The 25,298-nt window shown below is 43.4% G+C and overlaps 1 protein-coding gene across 1 annotated transcript in view; it reads left to right on the top strand.

Moving 5' to 3' along the window:
• The first annotated feature begins 10,535 nt into the window (after positions 1-10,535).
• Positions 10,536-25,298, top strand: part of LOC148135254 (putative G protein-coupled receptor 139) — an 85,350-nt gene continuing 70,587 nt past the window's right edge. Inside the window, exons 1-2 of the mRNA XM_087985034.1 lie at positions 10,536-10,549; positions 15,178-15,422. Coding sequence (XP_087841160.1) covers positions 10,536-10,549; positions 15,178-15,422 — 259 coding nt within the window. The remainder of the gene's footprint in view (positions 10,550-15,177; positions 15,423-25,298) is intronic.

Here is a 25,298-nt window from a genome sequence, read left to right as displayed (position 1 = left end):
TGAATGAATTCCCACTTTGTGATTTTTTTCTCACTCCAGTTGTGACTGAGGATGGGGGGTGTCACTCTTTCCTTTTCTAGTCCCACTCATCCACTGCTCACAACAAATTTTAAATGTAACCAGGTTGGTGATATGGCCGATGTTAAAGGTCTCAGACTGGGTCAGGTTCAATGATAAGAACAAGTCAGGCAGATTTCTTTAGTCAGCCACAAGTTACTGACAGAACTAACGGAGGAGTATGGTGGATCTGTGGGTAGCACTGCTTCCTCACATCACCAAGGAGCTGGATTCAATTCCAACCTCAGGCGACCCTCTATGTTGAGTTTGAACATTCTCCCCGTGACTGTGTGGGTTTCCTCTCAGTGCTCCAGTTTCCTGCCACAGTCCAAAGATGTGCAGTTTAAAGCGGTTGCCCATAGTGCCCAGGGATGTGTAGGTTAGGTGGGTTAGTTATGGGAAATGCAGGGTTACATGGATAAGATTGGGGGGCACGTCCAAGTGGGATGCTGTTTGGTGAATCAGTGCAGACGTAATGGACGTAATGCCCTGCCTCCACACTGTAGAGATTCTATGACAATGACAATAAATTTGGACAATACAAATACTCAGTGGATACATACCTAATCCACTCTTATCAAGGTCTTATATGTTTCATTCTCATTCCAAGAGTAACCTGTTAAGGCCTTCATAATATAAACCCTTCACCCCAGGAATACGTAAAATGAAATATCTCTGGACTGCTTCCAGTGTAATTATATCCTTTCTCACATAAGGAGACACAAAAAAACTAATCTCACACTCAGATCATAATGTTTATAATTGTTTTCTCAAAGTGCTGTGAGTCTTTGGAACTCTCTTCCCCACAGACCATTGGAGGCAGAAATATTGAATATTTTTAAGGCACAGGTGGAAGGTTCATAAATAACAACAGAGGCAAGGATTATCGAGGAATGGGCAGCAATGTGCAGTGTGGGGGGAAATGTAGACAGTGGTATCAAATAACACGGCTTCAGAACCTCCAGGAATATAATGCAAAATGAAATGATAATATCGATAAAATGTTAAGGGGGAATACAAGATGGCAGCGATCCATGCTGGGCTCTGCATCAACACACGGGCAAAGTGGTTCTCTAACCCACCCCATCCAAGCCATTTACTTAAAATTCAACACTAAAAGAGCGATAGAATCTTTAGTCATCCCGTTTTATCAAGTGGAAATGACAAAACGTGGGAAAGGATCGAGTAAGTCCCAACACACGGTGCACCCATCAGAAGCATCGAGCCTGCCTGAGGCTGCAGCTGCAACCCACTCTGCTCGTTCCATAGACCCAGGGCCTCACCAGGCCTTGGTCACTGAGTTCACCAAGTTATGTGAAATGATTGAAGCCATGATTGAAGAAGGGTTCAGCAGTGGCTAAAGCCGCTCTCAGCCGTGCTCCAAAAACATGAGCAGCAACTTGACAGCCTTGGAAACAGAACAGACGATGCCAAGCGCCGAACTGCAGCGACAGAGACCGTGATAGATTTCTCTCGGGAGAGGATCGTCAGCCTTGAAAATTAGGTCTGCCCCTTAACTGAACAAGATGACGACCTCGAGAACAGGGGTAAGATGAAGAATATTCACATCGTCGGTTTGCTGGAGCGGACAGAAGATGGTCAGCCGGTGAGTTTTTTCAAGAACAGGCTGCAGCGATTCCTTCACTTCAAAACTGAGGAGGGACGGGTGAAGAGTGAGACAGTTCATCGGGTTACGGTGCGGAAGTGAGACTCAGACCAACGCCTTCATCCTGCCCTTGTGCGATTACATAGTTATGGGGCCAAACAAAGACTGATGGAATCTTCCAGAACCGATGCGTTTAATTCACGAGGGCTCCAGGATTATTTTCTTTCAGGACTTTTCAACGGCGGTGATTCAGGAAAGAAAATCTTTTGATGATATCAAGAGAAGAATAAGGGAACTCTAGATTCAGTATTCCTTACGGTACCCAGCGGTGCTCCATATTGCTTTCAATGGATCCATACGCTCGTCTGACTCTCCAGAGAAAGTGAAAACTTTGTGGACATTTTAAAGTAAGCTGGATATTTAGATAGTCATTTTAGATAGAATTTTTGTTGGATTTTTCTGCTATTAACCAGTGTTAAATTATAGCCGGGAGTGGGTAGAGTACTCATTTTTGACATCTTCATTAGTATTACTACTCTTTTTCTCTTTCTTTGCTTGTGTCTGGGGTGCAGCTCAAGCTGGAGGGAGTTACAAAGGTAGTTGTCATGACTAAGTGCCGACCGAAGGGCAGTTCAAGCCCGATGTTTGTTGTTAATTGCCTTGGATTCCATATTGGTAGCGGGCAGAAGATAAAGTTTTGAGATATGTAAGCATCCCCAGTGGGCAGTGGGGGGTAAATTCCCCAATCGAGTGTCATTGGCATTTTGGATTTTATTTCGTTCTTTGAATTTTTATGTGTTTAGCTTTGGAAAGTTTTGAGAGCTTGTTAGTTGTAGTAGTTTTAGTTTGGGCAGGTTTTAGGCCCAATGAGTATTTTCTTAATTAATGATCAGCGATGTGTAATTCGATGTGAAACTCTCGAGTTGAAATGTTGCTACAGTGTGTTCTGGATAATGATGTGCTTAAATGTTGTACCTGGAACATTAAGGGGAGCCATCTGCCAGTCAAGAGGAAAAATGAAGTTTCTAGTCTTAAAACAGAGAGAGTGGATGTCGTCCTATTGCAGGAGATGCGCCTTGATGACAAGGAACATTTGACCTTATAGCAGGGTGGATTTGATCGGGTTTATTTCTCGTCTTTTAATACTAGGAGTACGGGAGAAGCCATACTAGTGAAGAAGAATCTTCCATTTAAATTACTAGATTGTATTAGACACTCACGGAAGGATGATCATTCCCAAAGTCTCGAACTATGGGAAATAATACAGTCTTTTGAATGTTTATTGCCCCCTGGTGCACTGTGTTAAAATCCTGAAAGATGCATTTTCCAAAGTAAGTTATCTTGCATCATGGCACATTATTGTAGAAGTAGATTTCGACTGTCTTATGGCCCCACGGTGGACAGAATGTCCAAAGGTACCACAATACCCTCATTATAATGTAAGCAATTAGTGGGTTAGAGCTGGTGGATACCTGGAGGCAGAACTACCTCACAAGTAGGGATTTTATTTTCTTCTTTAACCCACACAAATGTCACAATATGGTTGATCTCTTCCCCATCCCTGCAACAATCTTAGACACGGTGGCATACTGCACAATTGGGAATATTACCCCAACATACCTGCCCCAGAATTAAGATAGAAGTCACATAAGATTATGTTGTATGCAGATGAGGGTCTCATGTTTTTGTCAAATCCCACAGTTTCGGCAGCTCACGTGATGCAATGCATTCATTCGCTTATCGCCTTTTCGGGCTTTAAGATTAATTTTACAAAGTTTGTGGCCATACCTATGGGAGGTCTCAGGGAAATACCTGATTTTGAAGGAAAATCCTGGTTTACTTTTAAATGGTCACGGGGGTGCTTTCTCTATTTCAGTATATTCATTGCATCTGTCTTTGATCATTTATTTAACGTGAACTATGTCCATTTCTTTGACAAAATTAAAAAAAGACCTTCAAAGATGTGAGGCACTTCCAATATCCTGGCTAGGTTAGATAGCTGTTCTGAAAATGAATGTCCTTCCTAATTTACGATACCCCGTGTGAATGCTTCCTTTGATGTTTCCCAGACAGATATTTAGGAGACTTTATGGCTGGTTTAGCTCTTTTATTTGGCACCAGAAGCGACTCTTTATCAAGCTAACCAAATTGCAACTACCCCACAGATTGTGGGGAGTAGATCTCCCAGATTAAAAGCTGTCAATTAAGTTCTTTATTATCATATGTTAGTGTGTGGACCACTGAGGACTCGGCGTCAATATGTTTAGATATTGAACTCTCTCAGACAAAATGAACCCTTATTAGTCTGTTGTTCGTAGACAAAATGACAACATTTATGGAGTATTGTCATAACCAAATAATCATTAATGAAGTTAAAGTATGAATGGCAATGAGTCAGATCGAGGGCAATACAGCCAAAACCTTGTTTCTTACCCCTATAATTGGTATACCAAGTTGCCAACTGGGGATCATGGATTCCATGTTTAAACTGTGGGAAGCCAGGGGTGTACCTTGCTTCAGTGATTTAGAATTAATAGAATCCCTACAGTGTGGAAACAGGTCCTTGGGCCCAACAAGTCGACTTTGACCCACCTAGACCCATTCCCCGACCATCCTATATTTACCCTAACTAATGCCCCAACCTACACATCCCAGAACACTATGGGTAAGTTATCAATAGCCAATTCATCTAACCTGTACATCTTTGGATCCTGTTGCTGTGAGGCCGCAATGCTATCTACTGAGCCACAATGTTTTATTTCAGGGAGAAAGAATTACATCATTCGATCAAATAACTCGTAAGTATGGACTACCTAGTAGAGACCTCTTCTGTTTGTTTTTGTTTTCAGATCAGAGATTTGATTTAAAAAAAAACACACACTTTTACCAGACTCTTACAGATCGGATAGAGAGAAGCGGGTGCTTAGTGCTCAGAATGCACTCTCTGTCAGTACCCTGCATCATTAGTTGGAGAGTGTCCCCTCAGACGAGACTGTGCAGCTTTGTGATGTCTTCAAGAGAGAGTTGGGGTTCAGAACACTTCGGAGACATGGGAGGATATTGGTGAAAATGCTCGAAGGATTTTGATCTGTAATAGGACCCATTCCATGCAGTTGAAAATTCTTCGTAGGGTCTATCTGACCCCAAATTGTCTCTCGAAATGCAAAGTGGGATTATCTTCAGCATGTCGTAAATGCAGAATGACTACATGCACTCTTACTCATTGCTTTTGGTCCTGCTGCAGGCTTCAAATATATTGGAGCACTGTGTTAGCTGTGATAGAGTGGGTCTTGGGGGCTGAATTGGAGATGGACCCGGTTTTTCTTTTCCTGGGCCTGCCCCGGATACTTTACAGAGATGCACATGCGGAAAAATTATATCCTTACTTTCTGTGCTAGGAAAAATGTTCTGTTGGGTTGGATATCTGAAAACCCCGGGTCTGTTGGGTCGTCGTAAGTTCTTCATGGAGAATATCTCTTTGGACTTTCTCACCAGTATGGTGCATCAAAAAACAGAGACTTATATAAGACATGGCAGCCCTTTTTGGATTACCACGATACAGGCTGATCTGTCACGTTAATAAGGGCTTGTGAATAGTCATGACGATATGGCCTAATGAATCTAATATCCAGCGAGAAAGAGTTATGAACATAAAAATGTGTATCAGTTAATGCTCTTGAAGAACGAGAGCTATCGCTTTGTTATGCTGAGCTGTACTATTTATTCATTATTTATTGTTTATTTTTGTTTTTTTTTCTCTGTCTATTTAGTGTTTTTAAATGTACATATTTTGTATGTACATGCTCACGAGTGTAATTTTGATCAGTTATTTGAGTTGTGTTGTTATTGGGTTAATATAATATTAAAAATCTCTTTTTCAATAAAATTACTATTTTTATTTAATTAAAATGCTAACATTGATAGAATAGAGTCCCAAAGAACTCTCATTAGAGAGACCACTCATGCTGGTTTACCGTGAGCGTCACCACATTTTGGGTGATGGGGTGATGTTGAGAGAGCATTCCCTTCATGGTAACTTCAGTCAGTGTGAGGAACTGAACCTGCGCAGTTGGCCTCCCTCTACATCACAAACCTTCCGTCCAGCCAACTGAGGGACGGCAGAGCAACTGTTACGGACAGAAACAGTCACAGGCAAAGGGCAAGAGAAACTTTCACAACAATGAAAAGGGTACAATTCAGAAAACGGTCAAGATAACGGCTGAGGGTAAAAACGTTCTCTGCTCGAAATTGTATTTTATAACAAGACGCGCTTAGAAGCTGTCTTTGATTTAATATTATTAAGGTTAGTCAAGTGAAATAACCAGAATTACTAAGTGTGATTGGACATCTATAACGAAAAAAGTGTAGATTTTTGTTTGGTCTGTGTAAAGCATGCTGACCGTTGCATGAAAGTATATAGCTGATGGAATATATTGTGAGGAGAGTGCATTCCATGGGAAATGCCCTCAAACAGACACCTAAAGAAAACTGGGGTAAAAGTGCTTGAGTGTCGTCTGGTCAGTGACAGGAACCCAGGAAGTTGAATGACTGAAAGTTCTTGTAAGATGGAGCTGAGAAAACCATCAGTCAGCCGGACCTGATGAAATGCTAGAGCAAGTTTGAAGGGCTGAATGACCTCAGCGTGGTTTGAATTGTGTGTGGTTTGAAAAACGTACATCTCTACTCCTTCCTCTTATGTGTTACACACTGGGGCACTGCCATTTTCCTGAAACTGGGAATTATTTGGAACATCATCTGGAATTTTCAATAAGTGGTATTCCCCAGAATATTCTACAACTGTAATGGGGGGGCGGGGGGGGGGGGTGGATATTGCAAACGAGAGAGAGAGAGAGAAGGCGCTGCAGTGAGCGTGTTGGACCATGAGCCTTGTTTGGGGTTCGGTGCTATAACCGATATACAGTGACTGTGAGGGAACAGAGAGAATACGGTGACACTTACCCTGGCAGAATGGGGAAGGTTATTGATGCCTGTCCTGTATTGCTGGATATTCCTTCAGACCGCAGATACTGCACTGAGCTGGGTGGTGAGCACAGACCATGCTCGGTAGGTCTGGTGGTATGGCCCCCTCTGGGAAGGGAATGGTCCCCCTCTGTACTAGCCCATCCACTATGCCCGCCATGCTCCATCAACAAGCTGTGGTGTAATTGCCCCTTATATGCCATGCTCGGGGTAATCTGTGCAAGGCAGCACCAACCTGAGAAAGCTCAACTGTGTGCCCCTTGGCCTTTTAAAGATGGCACCAGTGCCAGGGATCACGGAATATCCAGGGGCACCCTGGCTACTTGTGTACCTCCAGTCATGATGGGTGGGAGAATCGGGCTGGTATTGAATAAGAGGGACACCATGGGGTGAGTAGGTAGCTAATGAGGTAAGTTCGATAAGATAGCACCAGGAATCTAGCTCAGCTTCGTACAGACAATCCCTCTGTCACAGTCAATGAAAATGAATTTGAGACAAATTACTGTTGTATACAGCTCAATGTGTCGAAGACTCTGTAGTCCTCCCTCCCAGTTGCAAAGCTGCAGGACAAATTCTCATTCAAAACTCTCCATCGCCTGAACTCACACTAGTATACCATTCACTCATAATTCTTCATAATACTGACCCGTATTGCATGATACTATCGAAATGTCTTCATTTCAGCATTCTGGAACCAGTGAACATATCTTTCCATGACATTTTTTCCTCGGTCTCCCCCTCCCTTTCTCTATCACAAAACGCACGTATTTGCAGTCATACGGTTCTACAGACGGAAACAGGCCCTTCGGCGCAGATGTTCCATGCTGAACAAAATGTACATCCACACTCATCCAATTTCCCTGCGCTTGCTCAGTATCCTCTAATCATTTCCTATCTGTGTATTTGTCCAAGTGCCTTTTCAATGTTGTTAGTGTAACAGCTCAGTCCATATGTGTACCATTATCTGTGTAAAAGAGTTGCCCCTACGAGTTAATTTTTATTTTATTCTTCTCGAAGCATGAACGGATGTCCTCTAGTACTCGATTCCCCAACCTTGCGAAAAAAACTTGAAGTATTCACCCCGATGCACGTCCCTCACAATTTGATAAGATCTACACTTCTATAAGAACCCCTTCAGTTTCCTAGGCTGTAAAGAAATAAGTTCTGACCTGTCCATAATCTCCCTATAACTTAAACTCTTTAGATCAGGAAACATCACTGAAATTCCTACTACACTCTTTCTAATTCAATAATATCCTTTCTACAGTAAGGAGAACAAAACTGAAACCAATGCTCCAACTGCAGCCTTACCTGCAGCCTTACCAACACCCTGTACAACTGCAACACAATGTCCCAACTTCTATACTCAATGCGCTGATGAGGGCCAGTGTGCCAAAAGCCTTCTTCACTGTCCTGTGTATCTGTGACTCAAATTTCAGACAACCGTGCACCTGATCTCCAACGTCCTTTTGTTCCACTGCACTACTTAAGGCACTATCATTCATCACTAAACTCCTACCTGAATTTGACTTTCCAAAATGCAAGGCGTCACACTTATCTATAATAAACTCCACATGCTATTTCTCAGCCCACTTCCCCTGCCGATCAAGGTACTGCTGCAATTTCTGATAATGTTCCTCACTGGATGCCTACTTTTTTAGTGTCATCTGCAAACTTATTAACCTTGCGTTGTGCACTCTGGTCCAAATCATTGATATAGATAACAAACAGCAATGGGCCCAGGACCGATCACTGAGGCACTCCACTAGTCACAGGCCTCCAGTCCGACAAGCATCCCTCCACCATAGCCATTTGCTTCCTAACGCTAAGCCAATTGTGTCGCCAATTTACCAGATTATCTTGGAGTCCATGCGATCTAACCTGCTCGAGCAGCCTACATGTGGAACCTTATCAAAGACTTCACTGAAATCCATATAGAATATGTCCACCACCCTGCCCTCGTCAACCTTCCTGGTCACTTCCTCAAAAAATTCGAACAAAATTTGTAAGGCATGATCTGCCATGCATATAGCTATGCTGACTGTTCAAGTCAAACTCTGTCTTTCCAAATGCATGCATATCTTATCTCTCAGAATCTTCTCAAGTGGTTTACCTAAAACAGATGGGAAGCTTTCTGGTCTATATTTCCCAGGTTTTTCTTTGCAGCCCTTCTTGAATAAGGCCACATTTGTTACCGCCCAGTCTTCCGGGACCTTGGCCCCTGACCTGTCTTCTCTCGTCTCTTGCAGTGCTCTTGGATATATCTGGTCAGGACCAAGAGATTTATCTGACTTTATGCATTCTACTATGCCCAACGGCACCTCCACTCTGATCTGAACGGTACCATGATATGACAACTAACCCCTCCAAAAGATCACAGATCTTCATGTCTTTCTTCATGGTAAATACAGAGGGGAATTTGAGGACCTCGCCCATCTCTTGTGGTTTTACACATGAATGCCCACTTTGGATTTTAAGGCGTCCTACTTTCTCTCTAGTCGTTCTTTTTCTTTACTATACTGAAAGCACATCTTTGGATCCACTGTAATTTTCTCAGCCAAGGCTATATCATACCCCCTTTTCGCCCTCCTGATTTCCTTCTTCAGTAAACTTCTGTATCCCTTGTGTCTCTCCAGAGATTCCATTGATTCCAGCTGCCTGAACCTGAGCCGCGCCTCCTTTTTTGCTGGTCAGAGCCTAATTATCTCTTGTAATACAGGGTTCTCTCTTCCTGCCTCACTTTCCCTTCACCCTCACAGGCACATATAGACCTTGAATTTTAAAGAACTCCCACTTACCAGAGATCTTTTTGCCTGGAAACAAGCTACTCCAATCAATCTTTGCAAGTCCATGTCTAATTCCAACAAATTGGCCTCGCCCCAATTTAGAACTTGAATCTGAGGACCAATTTTGTCACTCCCATAACTATTTTAAAATTAATACAGCTCCAAAATGCTCCCCCACATTACCTCTGTCGCCTATCCTGCCCTATGCCCCAACAGTAGGTCGAGTTTGTCCCTTCCCGAGTAGGACCCTCCATATGCTGCTTATGGAAACTTTCCTGAACACACTTAACAAATTTCATTCCATCTAAGTCCTTAACACTCTGGACGTTCCAGTCCATGTTAGTATAATTAAAATCACCTATTATGACAATCTTATTGTTCCTGCAAGTCTCCCCAGTCTCCCTGCATATTTGTTCCTCCAATTCGCATTGATTATTTGGAGGCTTATAGCGCAACCACTGTAACATTACCACCTCCCTCTTACTTCTTTTTACCATCCACAAAACCTCACTGGACATTATCTCAGTTATTTCATCTTTACATACTGGAGTGGTATGCGCCTGAATCGGAACCATTGGTATTTAAACTGTTTCCATTTACATCTCTCCTTTGCAATGATTTTCACACCCACAGAGCCCCTTGTCAAGGCACAGTGGAGACATAGAGCTGTAAATGGATAGGAGCTGCACATCCTGTCACTGCCAGCATCGGCTGCTAGTTTCCCCACACTGGGCAGTGATCTAACACAGTGTTACCGAACAATGCAAAAGCCTGGGGTTATATATGAATGAACCAGTGCGGTCTTCAAAGCTCCCTACGCTGGACATTTAGCCCAGGATTGTAGATCAAACATTGGTGTGGGCTGCACAGTGTACCACTCTGGACCGGATTTACACAGTGCTCCATCCTGAATATGTAATGGATGGGCTGGTTATGTGAGTTGGATTACGAATGTGAGAGAACGAAACTTCTGGCAAAGCCTTTATTTTGTATTTTCATTCTTGTGATTGGACCCTTCAAATCCTGACTCATCCGATTAGACCCGACCCTCTGGATGAGTGATGGTGACTGTTGTTACAGCATCTGGGTCTGTAACATGACCAAAAATGGAGCAGAGGCTGCAGAGACGGCAGTCTCCATAAAATGGCATGAGGAAATCACAATCAGATCAGCCATGGTCTGAGTGAATGGTGGGGCAGGATTGTGTGGACCACGAATGTAACTTATTCATCTATTTCTATTTGTAACAGGCAAATTCCACTTCTCTCCCAGTGTCCCATACTGGTGGGGAGGGAGTCACCTCCTCCTGTTCCTGCGTAACAGGATCCTCGGGCCTCACTAGCCTCCAGATTTCCCTGTGCCCTAGTTTCGAGCAGTTGAATGACTGCCTCCTGTTCCTGTGACCCAGTCTCGAGCAGTTGAATGACTCCCTCCTGTTCCTGTTTCCCAGACTCGAGCAGTTGAGTGACTGCCTCATGTTCCTGTGTCCCAGTCTCGAGCAGTTGAGTAACTGCGTCCTGTCCCTGTGTCCGAGTCTCGAGCAGTTGAGTGACTGCCTCCTGTCCCTGTGTCCGAGTCTCGAGCAGTTGAGTAACTGCGTCCTGTCCCTGTGTCCGAGTCTCGAGCAGTTGAGTGACTGCCTGCTGTTCCTGTGTCAGAGTCTTGAGCAGTTGAGTGACTCCCTACTGTTCCTCTATCCAAGTCTCGAGCAGTTGAGAGACTCCCTCCTGTTCCTGTGTCCCAGTCTTGAGCAACTGAGTGCTGCCTCCTAATCCCAAGTTTGTGAAAGTAGATGTCTTCCTCTTGCTACCGACTAACAAGCTCCAATCGTTCTGTGCTCACCTGCTGCTTCTGTAGAATGGAGTTGAGGGACTGAATGGCCTCTTCACATTCCTTACAGCTTCTCTTGACTAAAAGCCTTTCTCTTGTTTCTGCACAACACCATCAAAATCTGAATGATGTATTTTTGTATTTGACTCTCAGTAATTGAGCAAACAAGCTGACTGACAGAATTCAGAACCAGAGTAGCCTTTTCCGGTTCCTGTGTTATACACTCAAGAGTCAACAGAGTTTCAGTGATGTACAGCATGGAAAAAGACCCTTGATCCAGCCGTCCATTCTGACCAAATATCCTAAATTTATCTTGTCCCCCTTGACAGCACCTGGCCCATATCCCTCTAAACACTTCCCATGCACGTACCCATTCAAATGCCTTTTAAATGGTGTAATTGTGTGTGGCTCCGCCACCTCTTTTGGGTGCTCAAACCATACACACAGCAGTCTATCATTGTACCTCATTTCCCTTGATAAAACTTTCTCCTCTCACCTTAAACCTTTGTCCTGTAATTTTCGACTTGCCTATGCTGGGGAAAAGACGTTGACTGTTTACCTTATCTATGTTAAAAATCACACAATCACCTGATGAAGGAGCGTCGCTCCGAAAGCTAGTGTGCTTCCAATTAAACCTGTTGGACTATAACCTGGTGTTGTGTGATTTTTAACTTTGTACGCCCCAGTCCAACACCAGCTCCTCCGAATCATACCTTATCTATGCCCGTCATGATTTTATAAACCTCTTTAAGATGGCCCCTCAGCTTCAACGCTTGAAAATAGCCTCAGCCTATTCAAACTCTCCCTGTAGCTCAAACCCTCCAACACCTGCAACATTCTTTTAAATCTCTTCTGCACGCTTTCACGTTTGACAACATCTTTCCGACAGCAGGGTGACCAGAATTAAAAGCAGTATTACAAATGTGGCCGAACCAATGTCCTGTACAGATGCAACATGTCTTGCAAACGCATAGACTCAAAGCAAGTACCAATAAAGGAAAGATCACCAAGTGCCTTCTTCACTGCGCTGTCTACCTGTGACGGCACTTTCAAGGAACGGAGAACCTGCACCACAAGGTGACACAGCAGCTCAGTGACTAGCATTGCTGCTTCAGAGCGCAGCGATCTGGGTTTAATTCTATCCTTGAATGACTGCCTGTGTGGTGTTTGCACATTCTCCCAGTGTCTGCATGAGTTTCCTCCGGGTACTACGTTTTCCTCCCACAGTACAAAGATATACAGGCAAGTGTAGATTGGCCATGCTAAATTGCCCCAAGTACCCTGGGATGTGTAGGCGAGGTGGATTAGCCATGGGAAATGCAGGCTCAGAGGGATAGGGTAGAGGTTTGTCCAGTTGGATACTGTTTCGAGGGACGGTGAGGCCTTGATGGGCCGAAAATCCTGTTTCCTCGCTGTAGGGATTCTATAATTTCAATGGAGTTCTCTTTGATTGGCAACTTTCGACAGGGCACTACCTACATGTCTTGCCCTGATTTGTCTTGCCAAAATGCAACACCTCACATTTATCTAAATTTAACTCCATCTGTCACCCCTCGGCTCACCTAATCAAGTTTCCACTTTGTTCTGAGATATCATTCTTCACTGTCGACTGCACCACCAAATTTGGAATTATCTACAAACTTACTGACCGTACTTCATGTGCTCAATTGCAAATGATTTGTATCTGTGACAAGAGGCAGTGGACTCACTATTGACTTTTGTGGCACACCACTGGTCACAGGTCTCCAAGTTTAATGAGCAAATGTCCACTGTCACGCCCTATCTTGAATATTCAAGAAAATTTTGGATCTAAATGGCGAGCTCTCCCTGGATTCCAGGCAGTCTGACCTTGCTAACCAGTCTACCATGTAGAACATTTTGCTTTTCTTACTGAATTCCATAAAGACAACATCACTATCCTGCCTTCATCAATCATCTTCATCACTTCCTCACAAAATTCCACCGAGTCAGTGAGACGTGATGTCCAATGTGCAAAGCACTCTTCAGTCCTTGTCTTTCCAAATGCATATACATCCTTTCCCCCAAAGTCCCCTCCATCAATTTAGTCACTATTGACGTCAGGCTCACCAGTCTATAGTTACCTGGTTTTTCGTTTCTTTCTGAAATGATGACACTATGTTAGCAGCTCTCCAGTCTTTTGATGCCTCACCTGTGGAAATCAATAATACTGATATATCAGCAAAAGTCTGAGCAATCTCTTTACTAGCTTCCCACAATCGTCTGCGATACAACTGATCCGGTCCCAGGGATTTGTTCACCTTTATGTGTTTTCCAATGTCCAACACCTCCTTGTAATATAGATACTTTTCAAGATATCACTATACACTTCTTCATTTTCTCACTCTTGTAACCTCCACCACATTAAATACTGAGGAGAAATACTTGTTTATATCTTTTCCATCTCTTGTGGTTCCACACATAGGTAGCCTTACTGATCTTTAATGTGCCCTATTTTCTCCCTAGTTAATCTTTTGCCACGAACAGATTTGTAGAAATTTGTCAATACCTCGTTAACCATATTTCTAAAGCCAACCCGTGTTCACATTTTTCTGGCCCGATTTCACCATTGACTATACATTTGCTGCCCTTATACTCCTCTGGGGTTTCACTTGATTTCAGCTCTGTTTACCTGACATATGCGTCATTGCTTACCTTGACCAGAACATCAATATATCTAGCCATCCAGCAATCCCTGCACCCACAGCCTTGCCCATCTCACTAATAGGAACACGTTGGCTCTGAACTCACTGGATCCAAGTTTTTATGGCCTTGCATTTTCCAACCATCCCTTTCCCTGTGAACAGCATATCGAAATCAGCCTTTCAGAGGGCTCGCCTAACTCTTTCAAAATTGGCCTTATTCAAAGTTAGAACTTTAATGTTTACATCAGGTCTTTCCTATTCCATAACTATTATAAAACTAATATTTATTTGTAACAGACTTGAAATGTTAAGTAAATATTTCCTGCCCCTCTGTAACAGGCTCGAGAGGTTGAATAGCCTCCTCCTGTCCCTTTATAACAGCCACGAGACATTAAATGACACAGCAACCCTTGGATTATGAGCAGCCATTAAACTATATCTGATGGAGGTACATCCCTTTTCAGTTACCGGAACACAAATAACACAATGTACTCCAGGTGCCCTCTTAGTAACACCTCATACAGCTGCAGCGACAATTCCTTTTATTTTGAATGATTTTGTTTGCAAAATGTGCTAATGTTCCAGCGTTCCACCTTTTCAAGTAGCAACAGGCTAATATGGATTGAATGGCCTTCTCTTATCCCTCTGTAAGAGGTCCATAGGGACAGAATTGCTTCGGCCTGTTCCTGAGCAGCAGTCTCAGTGCTCTGTCTCAAGATTAAGGAAGGTTCTGGAAACACGGCATTAAAAGCAGGAGTAGCCTCACACCAGATAATAAGTATCATACTTTGTGTTCAGGTATCTAGAAACTTGCCCACCCGACGTTTTTTTTTATGTAGCCGATCTGTTATTTTATAACTGCTTCCTTTCATAAACAGAGTGGAACATATATAGAGCCTTGCACTGTCCTGTTAATACTCTCGTATGCAAGGAAAAAAATGATTAAAACATTGAAAGATTTATGGTTCATCCCTCAGCAACCCTTATCCATTCCATTCAAACCCAGTAACTGTTCCCTTTTATAATGATATGAAAAGTGATGTATGGAACTGGTTAACTGATCCTATTTGTTCAGTGACTGTGAATAATACCAGTCTTCGTGGATTCTAGTTATCCCAGTGGAGGATTTCCATCTTTCAACGATAAATGGGCGTCTTTCAATGTGTTATCCCATAACATGAGAGGGAGCATCACCGACAGCACTGACAGGGAACAGCAGACCCAGGGAGAGGAGGAGGAGAGATCAGACTCTTAGAACATTAGACTGGAATGTTCCAAACATGGACCAGACTCTGACAATATTGGACTGGAATGTTACAAAAATGGATCAGAATCTGGGAACATTAGACTGGAATGTTCCAACAATAGACAGGAGTTTATCCGATTATGTTTGGTATCTTTCTGCATTTTATTGGTTGTCCTTGTCATTCCAGATTTATTATGCTCTTCGCATTATTCAATATTTTTATTATCCTTTCCTGGCTATCGTTGGTGTTCCTGGTAAGTGTCACTGTCCAGGTTTTTTCTACAAACCTGTTATGACTGTATTACTGTTCTTTCATATATTCTACACTTCTGGCCACTATTATTGTTCATGTTCAATCTCTACAGACCACTACTAGCTACATCAATGAAGGTGTTCAATTACTGCCTCCCTCTGCTTTGGCAGTGTTACTCATGGGTCTCTATGTTGACCTCCTCGGTTTCAGCGGAGAACCGCAATGTATTGTATATTTGCCTTTGTTATTTAAATATTAAGAGCATGGAGGTCACTGTCTACTGTTCTGGTTACAAACTCCACTTTTTTCTAGTGTTTTCATCCCATCTCTGGCCAATATCTGCGGCTGAAACAGACGAGTCATAAATGTGTGGGTGATCCCTTTGACCATGAGCTGATTCCTGACACCATGCCCTGACCATTTCTAACTTGAAATAGTTATCACTCCACAATGCATCTCACTGGCTTATTCCATCTCCTGTTTGAACCTTGAGTTATAAAATACAGTCTTAATGATGATAATAATCTGCTGCTGACGCTCCCGGCTTCAAACCTGCCGAAGCAAATCTGATTCGAACTCACACCAAACTCCCATCAATCTGTCATTCATGTGCATGCCGAGTATATTGCTATTGTGTATGGCAATGCCTTTATTTTAACATTCTCAAACACTTTCCCTCATCCGTCCATGAAACTTCCCTCGTTCTCTCTCTGTCGATTATCCAAAAGCCTGCCAGTTGTTCGTATGTAAAATAGTTTCCTTCACGTGTGTTCCTTTCGCATTCAACCACGCCAATCGCGCACGCACACGCACTCTCTCTCAGTTTCTGATGAACACACACACACGCGCGCACACACACACACAGAGCAAACCTTCCCATTGTAGGCAGTAATCTGATGCGAGTATAGTTAGCATATGATCGTAAAGTTTGCAGTACTCTCCATGCTGGGCAGATAGTGCAGTTTACTGAGCAACACACTCGCATGTTCTGCACAGCTCTCCGTGCTGGGCTGTCATCTTGCCCCGGTTCATGTTGTTTGTGGTGTTGTTGTAAGCAGATTGAGAATTTGATGTAACAAACCATTTCAGCTGATCTGACAATGCCTTTATTCAAAGTTCTCATTCTTGTAATTTTACTCTCGAATATCTTACATTCTCCAGTCAGTCCCACTGCTCTGTCTTTTTTCCCCATATTTCCACAACCTCCTCCCAGTTAATTAACTGCCTGTTTCTGTCTTTAATGTGAATCTCTCAGCCCCTCTGTATCTTTCCCTAGGTTTTCTCTCCCTAATGTTTCGAGTGCTAGCATTGTGTAGCTCAGAAACAATGAAATGGTGTGTGTCAGGCTGTTGTTCACTTCCCGGTATGTCACATGTGATGGCCATGGACAGGCATGTTTCAGAAGTTATGAGACTCATCCTTGTAACTTGGACTGTACCTGTGTTTGCCCCACTCAGGTGACCTTGCGATCAGTAACTCGGGGAAGCCCATTGAGTAAAGGACCAGGCATCTAAATTGTGTGACAATGCTGTCATTTTCTTTAAAAATAAAAGGTTATTTTCTCTTTTTTTAACAAGATGTCTTAAAGGCCAAACTGCCTACTGAAATGGCTCAAGTAAATAACTTACGAGACTTTTAGGGTTTTTCATAAATAGTAGTAACAATGGCCAGCTCGCATAGACCAGGCTTTCTAGTTTTTTCCTTACAGCTGTAAGTCACCAGGTGGTTGTGTCCCAGAAGGGTTGGAAGTTTTAGAAAATTATCCCGAGCTGCTATTCTCTCTGAAGCTTCACTTGATGCGGTTTACTCCTGGATTGGAGAACTGTATGTCTGAATGCTCCTCTTTAACATGGAGTGTGTTTAGGTGATGTTAGTATATTGGAACAGTTCATTTGTAGAAGGTACTGTATCCATTATTTGGTTAATGTTTCCAATAGTTAAGTTATTCTAAAATCCTCTTCATTTTGTATGGCTTATCATTAGAATGTTTAAATATATTGTGGTTTAATTAATGGTGAGTGGTGTGACGTGTAGCATCACATCTGGAACACCCACTTCACAACTACCTTTAAAATACGAAAAGGTTCGTATCCAAGCTACCTGCTTAAAATAGTTTGAGGCAGTCTGGTTGGTCCAAAGCAAACTGGGGTCTCTTGTTTGGTTCTAAATCGGTAACACCAAATTGGGTTTAGAATTACAATCCCTACGGTGTGCCAGCAGGCCATTCGACCCAACAAGTCCACACCGACCCTCCGAGGAGTAACCTACCAAGACACATTCCTCGACCCTGTTGTTACACATTTACTCCGAACCCACACATCCCTGAAAACTACAAACAATTTAGCATGGCTAATTTACCTGTCATGCACACCTTTGGATTGTGGGAGGAAACCAGCGAATCCAGAATAAGCTCATGCAGACACTGGAGAGCACGCACCGGGAAGCTATTGGGTTCAAAGGTCGCGGATGGTAGCTGTTAGTGTCTCTTGTGCCCGATGTTGAATTCAGTTGGTTTAAACAGTATTTTGTGTATAAAGATTCTTTCAGTCACTGAGAGTTCTCTGGGTGTGGAAGAAGTGAAGTTGGGTGTTTTACAAAAGGTAATGAAGGCAAAGCTGTAGGAATTGGCAGACAGGCTGGAGTTGGGGTTGCGTTTGTTTGTGAGAAAATGATAGATGATTACAGCTATAGCTCAGCAATTACATTTGGTGGAAGCGCCATCAAAGTCTTTGGAAATGGCGAGAATTCAATTTCAAATGAGGCACCGTGAACATGAGAAGGAATTGAAACAGTTTGAATTATGTTGAAAAGTAGAAATTAAAGAACAGGAAATGAAGAAGAAAGAGAGATTAAGAAAGAAGAAAAGCAGAGAGATTTAACTTCAAAGGTTAGTAATTAGAGAGGAAAGTGGGCATAGAAGGTGGTGATGAAGGTAGACGGTAGGCTGGATGAGGAGGATAGTGAGGATGAGCAACCCTATAGTAGCCAAAGGCTTGATGGGGTTATGTTTAAATACATCCAGACATTATCTAAATTTGATGAGAATGATGGGGGAGCCTTTTTAATTTCACTTGAGAAAGTGGCTAAACAAATGCAGTTCCCAGTGAACATGTTGATTCAACAAAGCTGATTGGCATTTGCATCTCTATCGGAGGCGGTGTCTGGGGAGTAGGAGGAGGTGAAGAAAGCCATCTGAAGTGCATATGAGCTTGTGCCAGAAGCCGACAGACAGTGTTTCAGGAATCTAAAATAGCGTCCGTGGTTAAACGCACATTGAGTTTGAAAGAATCTAACAAAGTAAATTTGAAAGGTGGGTAAGGATATTAAAAACAGAGCAAAGTTGTGACATTCTCAGAGAGATTCTTATTTTGGAGAAGTTCAACAATTCACTTCCTGCAGTCGTGAGAAGTCGTGTGGAAGAGCAGACTGTTAAAACGGCAAGATTAGAAACTGTAATGGCTGATGATGATGATTGAGTTCAGAAATCAAAGTTTGGTTTCTGTGAGGGATTGAGAAGAATGTACGAGACCTTCTTAAAACATATCCCTGTGAGAGTAAGGTTTACTGGCATAGGCCAGGAGTAGCAGGTAAACAGGTTATAGCATTAAGAGATACAGAAGGATGTAACTCTTTTACGCTGAGACATGAGGAGATATGTCATTCAGAGGGACTATTGGAGAGCTGAGAAGTGCTCCATTACGTAATGTGTGGTCAGAGTGTCCAGTGGAAACATCAACAGATTTATTCCACAGTGAGGAAGGAGGCCTTGAGCTTGGCGTTGGCATTACAACATTTCAGCATTTAAATTGCGAATAACATACCTGAGACAAATCTTTATCACTGATCGTGACCCCTTAAAGCTTTTGGAGAAGTTTAGGGAGAAGAATACCAGCCTGCTTCAACTGAGCTTATTATTGCTGCCATTCAATTTCAAATTATGCAGGTGACAGGGCGAGAAAAAGTAAGTTTTGACACGTTGTGGAGACTTGGATGAAGAAAGACAAAGGCATTCTGTGGCAGGAGTAAAATGACTGAAATCGAATCTAGTTGTAAACATTTGTATGTTCAGAGTCAATGTAATATATATATGCACCTCTTCCTCCGCTACATTGATGACTGCATTGGTGCCAACTCGTGCTCCTGCGAGGAGGTTGAGCAATTCATCAACTTCACCAACACATTCCACCCTGATCTTAAATTTACCTGGACCATCTCTGACACCTCCCTTCCCTTCGTGGACCTCTCCATCTCCATTAATGACGACCGACTTGGCACTGACAGTTTTTACAAACCCACCGACTCCCACAGCTACCTGGATTACACCTCTTCCCACCCTTCCTCTTGCAAAAATGCCATCCCATATTCCCAATTCCTCCGCCTCTGCCGTATTTACTCCCAGGAGGACCAGTTCTGCCACAGAACGCACCAGATGGCCTTCTTCTTTGGAGACCGCAATTTCCCTACCCACGTGGTTAAAGGTGCCCTCCAACGCACCACGTCCACATCCCGCACCTCCGCCCACTGACCCCACCCTTCCAACCGTTACAAGGACAGAACGCCCCTGGTGCTCACCTGTCACCCTAGCAACCTTCGCATAAACCAAATTATCCACCGACATTTCCGCCACCTCCCAACGAACCCCACCACCAGGGATATATTTCCCTCCCCACCCCTTTCCGCCTTCTGCAAAGACCGTTCCCTCCGTGGCTACCTGGTCAGGTCCACGCTCCACTACAACCCACCCTCCCATCCTGGCACATTCCCCTGCCCCTGCAGTAATTGCAAAAGTTGCGCCCACACCTCCTCCCTCACCTCCATCCAAGGCCCTAAAGGAGCCTTCGACATGCGGTCTCCTCTACATTGGGGAGTCTGGACGTCTCATAGCAGAACACTTTAGGGAACATCTCTGGGACACCAGCACCGATCAACCACACCGCCCTGTGGCCTAACATTTCACCTCCCCCTCCCACTCTGCCGAGGACCTGGAGGTCCTGCGCCTTCTTCACCGCCGCTCCCTCACCACCAGAAGCCTGGAGGAAGAATGCCTCATCTTTCGCCTCTGAACACTTCAACCACAGGGCATCAATGTGGACTTGAACATTTTCCACATTTCCCCTTCCCCCACCTCACCCCAGTTCCAAACTTCCAGCTCAGCACTGTACCCATGACTTGTCTTACCTGTCTATCTTCATTTCCACCTCTCCACTCCACCCTCCCCCCGACTGTCACCTTCATCCCCTCCCCTACTCACCTATTGTACTCTATGCTACTTTCTTCCCACTCCCACCCTCCTCTCACTTATCTCTCCACCCTTCAGGCTCTCTGCCTGTATTCCTGATGAAGGGCTTTTTCCCGAAACGTCGACTTTACTGCTCCTCGGATGCTGCCTGAACTGCTGTGCTCTTCCTGCACCACTAATCCAGAATCTGGTTTCCAGCATCTGCAGTCATTGTTTTTACCTATATATGCATTTCAGTCTACAAATAGAGGACGATTAGGAGGTCTAAAATTAATCCATCTTTGTATATTGATGGATCATTTTATTAAAGGAGGAGTTGTGAGTATACTATCACTGTAAAGAGGTTAGTTTCTCTTAGGTTGTTTTTGAAGAGAGGTTATAAAGGCAGAGGTGCAGAACTGCTGTCGAAACACTGTTTAAGTAAATAACTGAGGAGGCCTTTAGGTTTCATTAAACGGTGGTAACAATCGAAGGGCAGTGGCCAGTTCTCACACACCAGGTCTTCTCGTTTGGTTTTTAGCTGCAACATTCAGAAGCTGTTGGGGATCCCAGCAGGGTTGGGAGTTTCAATACATGATCCGTAGCTGCTTTTCTCGTTGAGATCTCTTGTTGATGTTGATTTCTCCGGGATCGGAAAATTGCATGTAAGAATCTGTATTTGAATATATCTTTGTGTCAAGCGGTGTATACCAAGAAGGTACGGTATCTATTGTTGTGTAAGTGTTCCAACATATAAGCCATCCCAAAATGTTCTTTCCTTTGATTGGATTTTAACTAAATCATTTGAATAGATTATATTATATTGTGCTTAATGTCGAGTGGTTTGACCAGTCACAACATATCTGGAACGCACACTTCCCATCTATATTCAAAATAAGGAAAGCTTTGGGTCTAAGCGGCCTTCTTAAAATATTTTGCGGGGATCTGTAGCCGAGGGGTTTTTGATTGACTCCAGTTATTGAAAAGTTAGTGGAGGAGTTGGGGAATGGTTTGCTGGAGGTTGTGCTGTGAGTTGCCTCAGACATTCAGGGAGACCTGAGGATTTGCTGACCCAACTCGGGATGGAGCATTGGGATTGTAGTTACAACATCTGGGTCTGTAACATGATCAACAAACGGAGCAGAGGCTGCAGAGAGGGGAAGCTCTGAAACCACGCGGTGAGGGTGTGTGGGGAAAGCGATCTGCGGTATCCACCCCGGGTTTTCCAGGAACAGCTTCCCAACTCCACCTAACCTAGGATCAAAGTGTGAGGGGACCCTGATTGAACAAGGAGCTGGTCACAGAGCGGTGTCACCTCCTTCAACATGGCCTGCAGCTTCACACCAGGCGGAGGACAGTGCTGCAAGTGGCTGTTAGCGTCACAGTTTCATTCAGCTTCTATGATCCAGAACTTTCCAGGCAGGACTGGGTGACATATCCATCATTTCCCAGTATCTCAACATCAGTGTCACCATACGGTGACGGAGTATGTATATGGTGGATGAGGTCAACACATTGTTTCTTCCACAGCAGGGAGCTGCCGGGTGTATCAAGTATAGTGGGATTCCCGATGGTGTACATGGCATCTGCGGAGTAACTATATCAATAGGGAGAGGTAGAGGAACTGAAGGAGCTCTCTCTCTATTAATGTTACAGTGTGTCCATGCACAGTACTTCATGTTGGTGAATACCCACTGTCCTGGCAGCAATCACGGCCTCTTCATTCAGAAGCAGTCAGCCATTCCCATCGTCATCGGGTCTCCACGTAGAAAGAAATGAATATATCTTGGATAAAGGCCGTCCCCTTGATGCACATTTCAAAACATCATCCCCATCTCCAACCAACCACATCAAAGTATTACATGTGTACGGAGAGCAATGGGGTCACTTGGAGTGTCTGGGAGCTGACGATCAGGGATGGAGCAAAACTTCCCATGTCTGAACGGGTCTGAGTGAACCCCCCAGTACACAGTATCATTTAATCCTGTAATCCCTCTCCATTTCAGTCACATACTGCCTTCCATTATTCCTGTAAATGAAATGATAGATGATATCATGCTAAATTCGACCTGCCAAACTATTATCTATTGCCTTTACCTCTCTGAATCTATTTGCAGACTCTCCACCCTCTCTTGATAATTTAATCACTTCCTTACCACAGCGACATCACCAAACTCAGCATCTGTATATCTGTTCCATTCTCCTAATCATTAATATAGATTGAAAATAGTTGAGAACCCAGTGCTGGTCACTGTGTCACCCTACTGCTTACGTTCTGTCTAACTGATTGAGATTGATTTATCCTGAGTGCCTGCTTCCTGGATGATACCCAGGCCTCCCCCATTCCTATCCAACACAGTCGAAGGGCTGAATAAGAACAAGGAGCATCTGTGAGGAATCCAAACTCTCGATGAGGCTGATGTCAACGCGGCCTCTGTTCCACTTTCCTGCTATCTCTCCATCCTAAACCCTCGTCTCTTGTTGTATATTGTGCCACAGGAAAGAAAATTCTCTCCAAACCTACACTTTCAATTACATTTAGCATTTTACAGATCTCAATGAAATCTCCTTTTATTATTATAAACTCGACAGTATAGGCCTAAACTGCTCAATTTCTCTTCATAAGACAAACACTTCAAATATGGAATCAATCTAATGAAGCTCTTCTGAATTGCCTACAATGCAAATACCTCATTCTGTAGGACACCCAAACTGTACTTCAGTTGCAGCCTCACTAATGCCTTGCATAGCTACAGCAACACTCCCCACTTTTCTACTCTATCCTTTTATAAATAAACACTGAAATTATGCTTGCATTTCTCATTACTTGAAGTACCCACAAGCAGGTTTTCTGTGATATGCAAGCAGGCACCCAGATCCCTCTGCACCTAAACACTTTGAACTTTCTCTCCATTTAGATAATAATTTGTCTTTTTATTATACTGGCCAACTTGAATAGCCCCATATTTATTCACTTTAATGTTCCTTGCCAAATGTTGGCCCATTCACACAACCTATCCATGTAGTTTTAAATCTCTTGCATTATAATTCTGAAGTAATTTCTCACCAATGTTAGTGTTATCTGAAAATGTGGTATCGTATTTTCTATCCCGTCAACCGAGTACAGTAATACTATTGATCGCAAATGAGAACTGAAATCAATGGCACACCACAAATTGCATTTTCCAAAATAAAATGACACATTTATTCCATCTGACTGCATTTTGTTGGTTAACCAATCCTCAATACAAGCTAATAAATTACTCCCAAACCCATGTTGTCTGATCTTACCACTTACACTTTGGAGAAGTGACACATCCAATGCCTTCAGGAAGACCAGATACATTCCATCTCCAGGAATCCTACTATCCACCTTGCTTGTCATATCTTTAAGTAACTCAAGCAAACACTTCAAACTCGATTTAACCTTTGTAAAACCATGTTGACTCCAATGGATTTTGGTTTAACTTTGCAAATGTCCTCAACAATGGATTCTAATAATTGTCTTAAATTACAATAGTTTATCATTACGTTTTACGCCCAAATGTAACAGTTATTATAATTTCTTCCCTTTTGAAAACCTTTACGTTTTCTTTGAATTCCTGTTTAATGGGCAAAAGGTTTTAAGATATCAGCTCCAATTGCTGTTTGAGGCATGTGTGACTGACTGCTGGTGTACAATCTCGATGGGCTGACGTCTTTCTGGTGTTCCCATGCTGATGTCTCCAAGGCCAGAATGACCTTCTCCCATTGATGCGTTAGGGGGTTGGGGGCTTATGGAATCCTCCTGTTGCTGGGTAACATTTTGAGGGACTGATGGGGCTTCTCATATTTCCCCATAACAGGTGGAGATACTGAACGGTTTCTGCATGTATCCTGGAGATGGGACCGAGGGAGTGATTGGTCTTCTCTTGTTCCCATACAACAGACATGTGTCTGAATTACCTCTTCCTTTCTCATGAAAGAAGTCACAGATCGTTTTTATCCTTATCCAACACCCTTGAAATAGACTCGGTGGGTCTGAATGACCTCCTGTTATCCCAGTGTAACAAGCTCGAGTCACTGTGTGACCTCTTCCAGTTCCTATGTTACAGACTTGAGGAGGCTGAATGGACTGATCCTGTTACTGTTTAACAGGATACTGGTGCAGCATGGCCTACTGTTATAGGCTCAAGGGGCTGATTGGCCTCCTTCTGTAAATGTATATCAGGCTCCAGGGGCTGACTAGCCTCGTCCTGTTTTGGTGTAACAGGCTCGAAGGCCTTAATATCCCCCTGTTGTTCCTGTGTAACAGGCTGGAGAACGGAATGGTTCCTCCACTATCTGCGTAATTTGCTTCACTTGTTGGCTCCTTCTGTCATCTATGTTGAAATAGGACACTCTTTAATTTTTGTAAACTCCAATGGCTACTGGGTCAACCTGATCACCCTTTCGTTATAAGATAGCACCTTCATTTCAAGAATCAGCTGAAGGAACCATCTCTGAGCTGCTTCCAATATAACAACATCCTTTCTTCATTGAAGAGATTAAATCTGTACACACTACTCCAGATGTGATCTGACTAAGACCCTTTACAGCAGCAGCAACACTTTACCAGCCTGTTGTAAGGTTCCCACCCAGGTTAGAGCTGTCTCAGCTCTCTGGAGGAATACAGACCAT

The sequence above is a fragment of the Chiloscyllium plagiosum genome, unplaced genomic scaffold, assembly GCF_037043375.1.
Source record: "Chiloscyllium plagiosum isolate Xiang-an unplaced genomic scaffold, Cpla_swu_hap1 HiC_scaffold_50, whole genome shotgun sequence".
NCBI classification, from domain to species: Eukaryota; Metazoa; Chordata; class Chondrichthyes; order Orectolobiformes; family Hemiscylliidae; genus Chiloscyllium; species Chiloscyllium plagiosum.
This window is presented reverse-complemented; position numbering and strand designations above follow the sequence as displayed.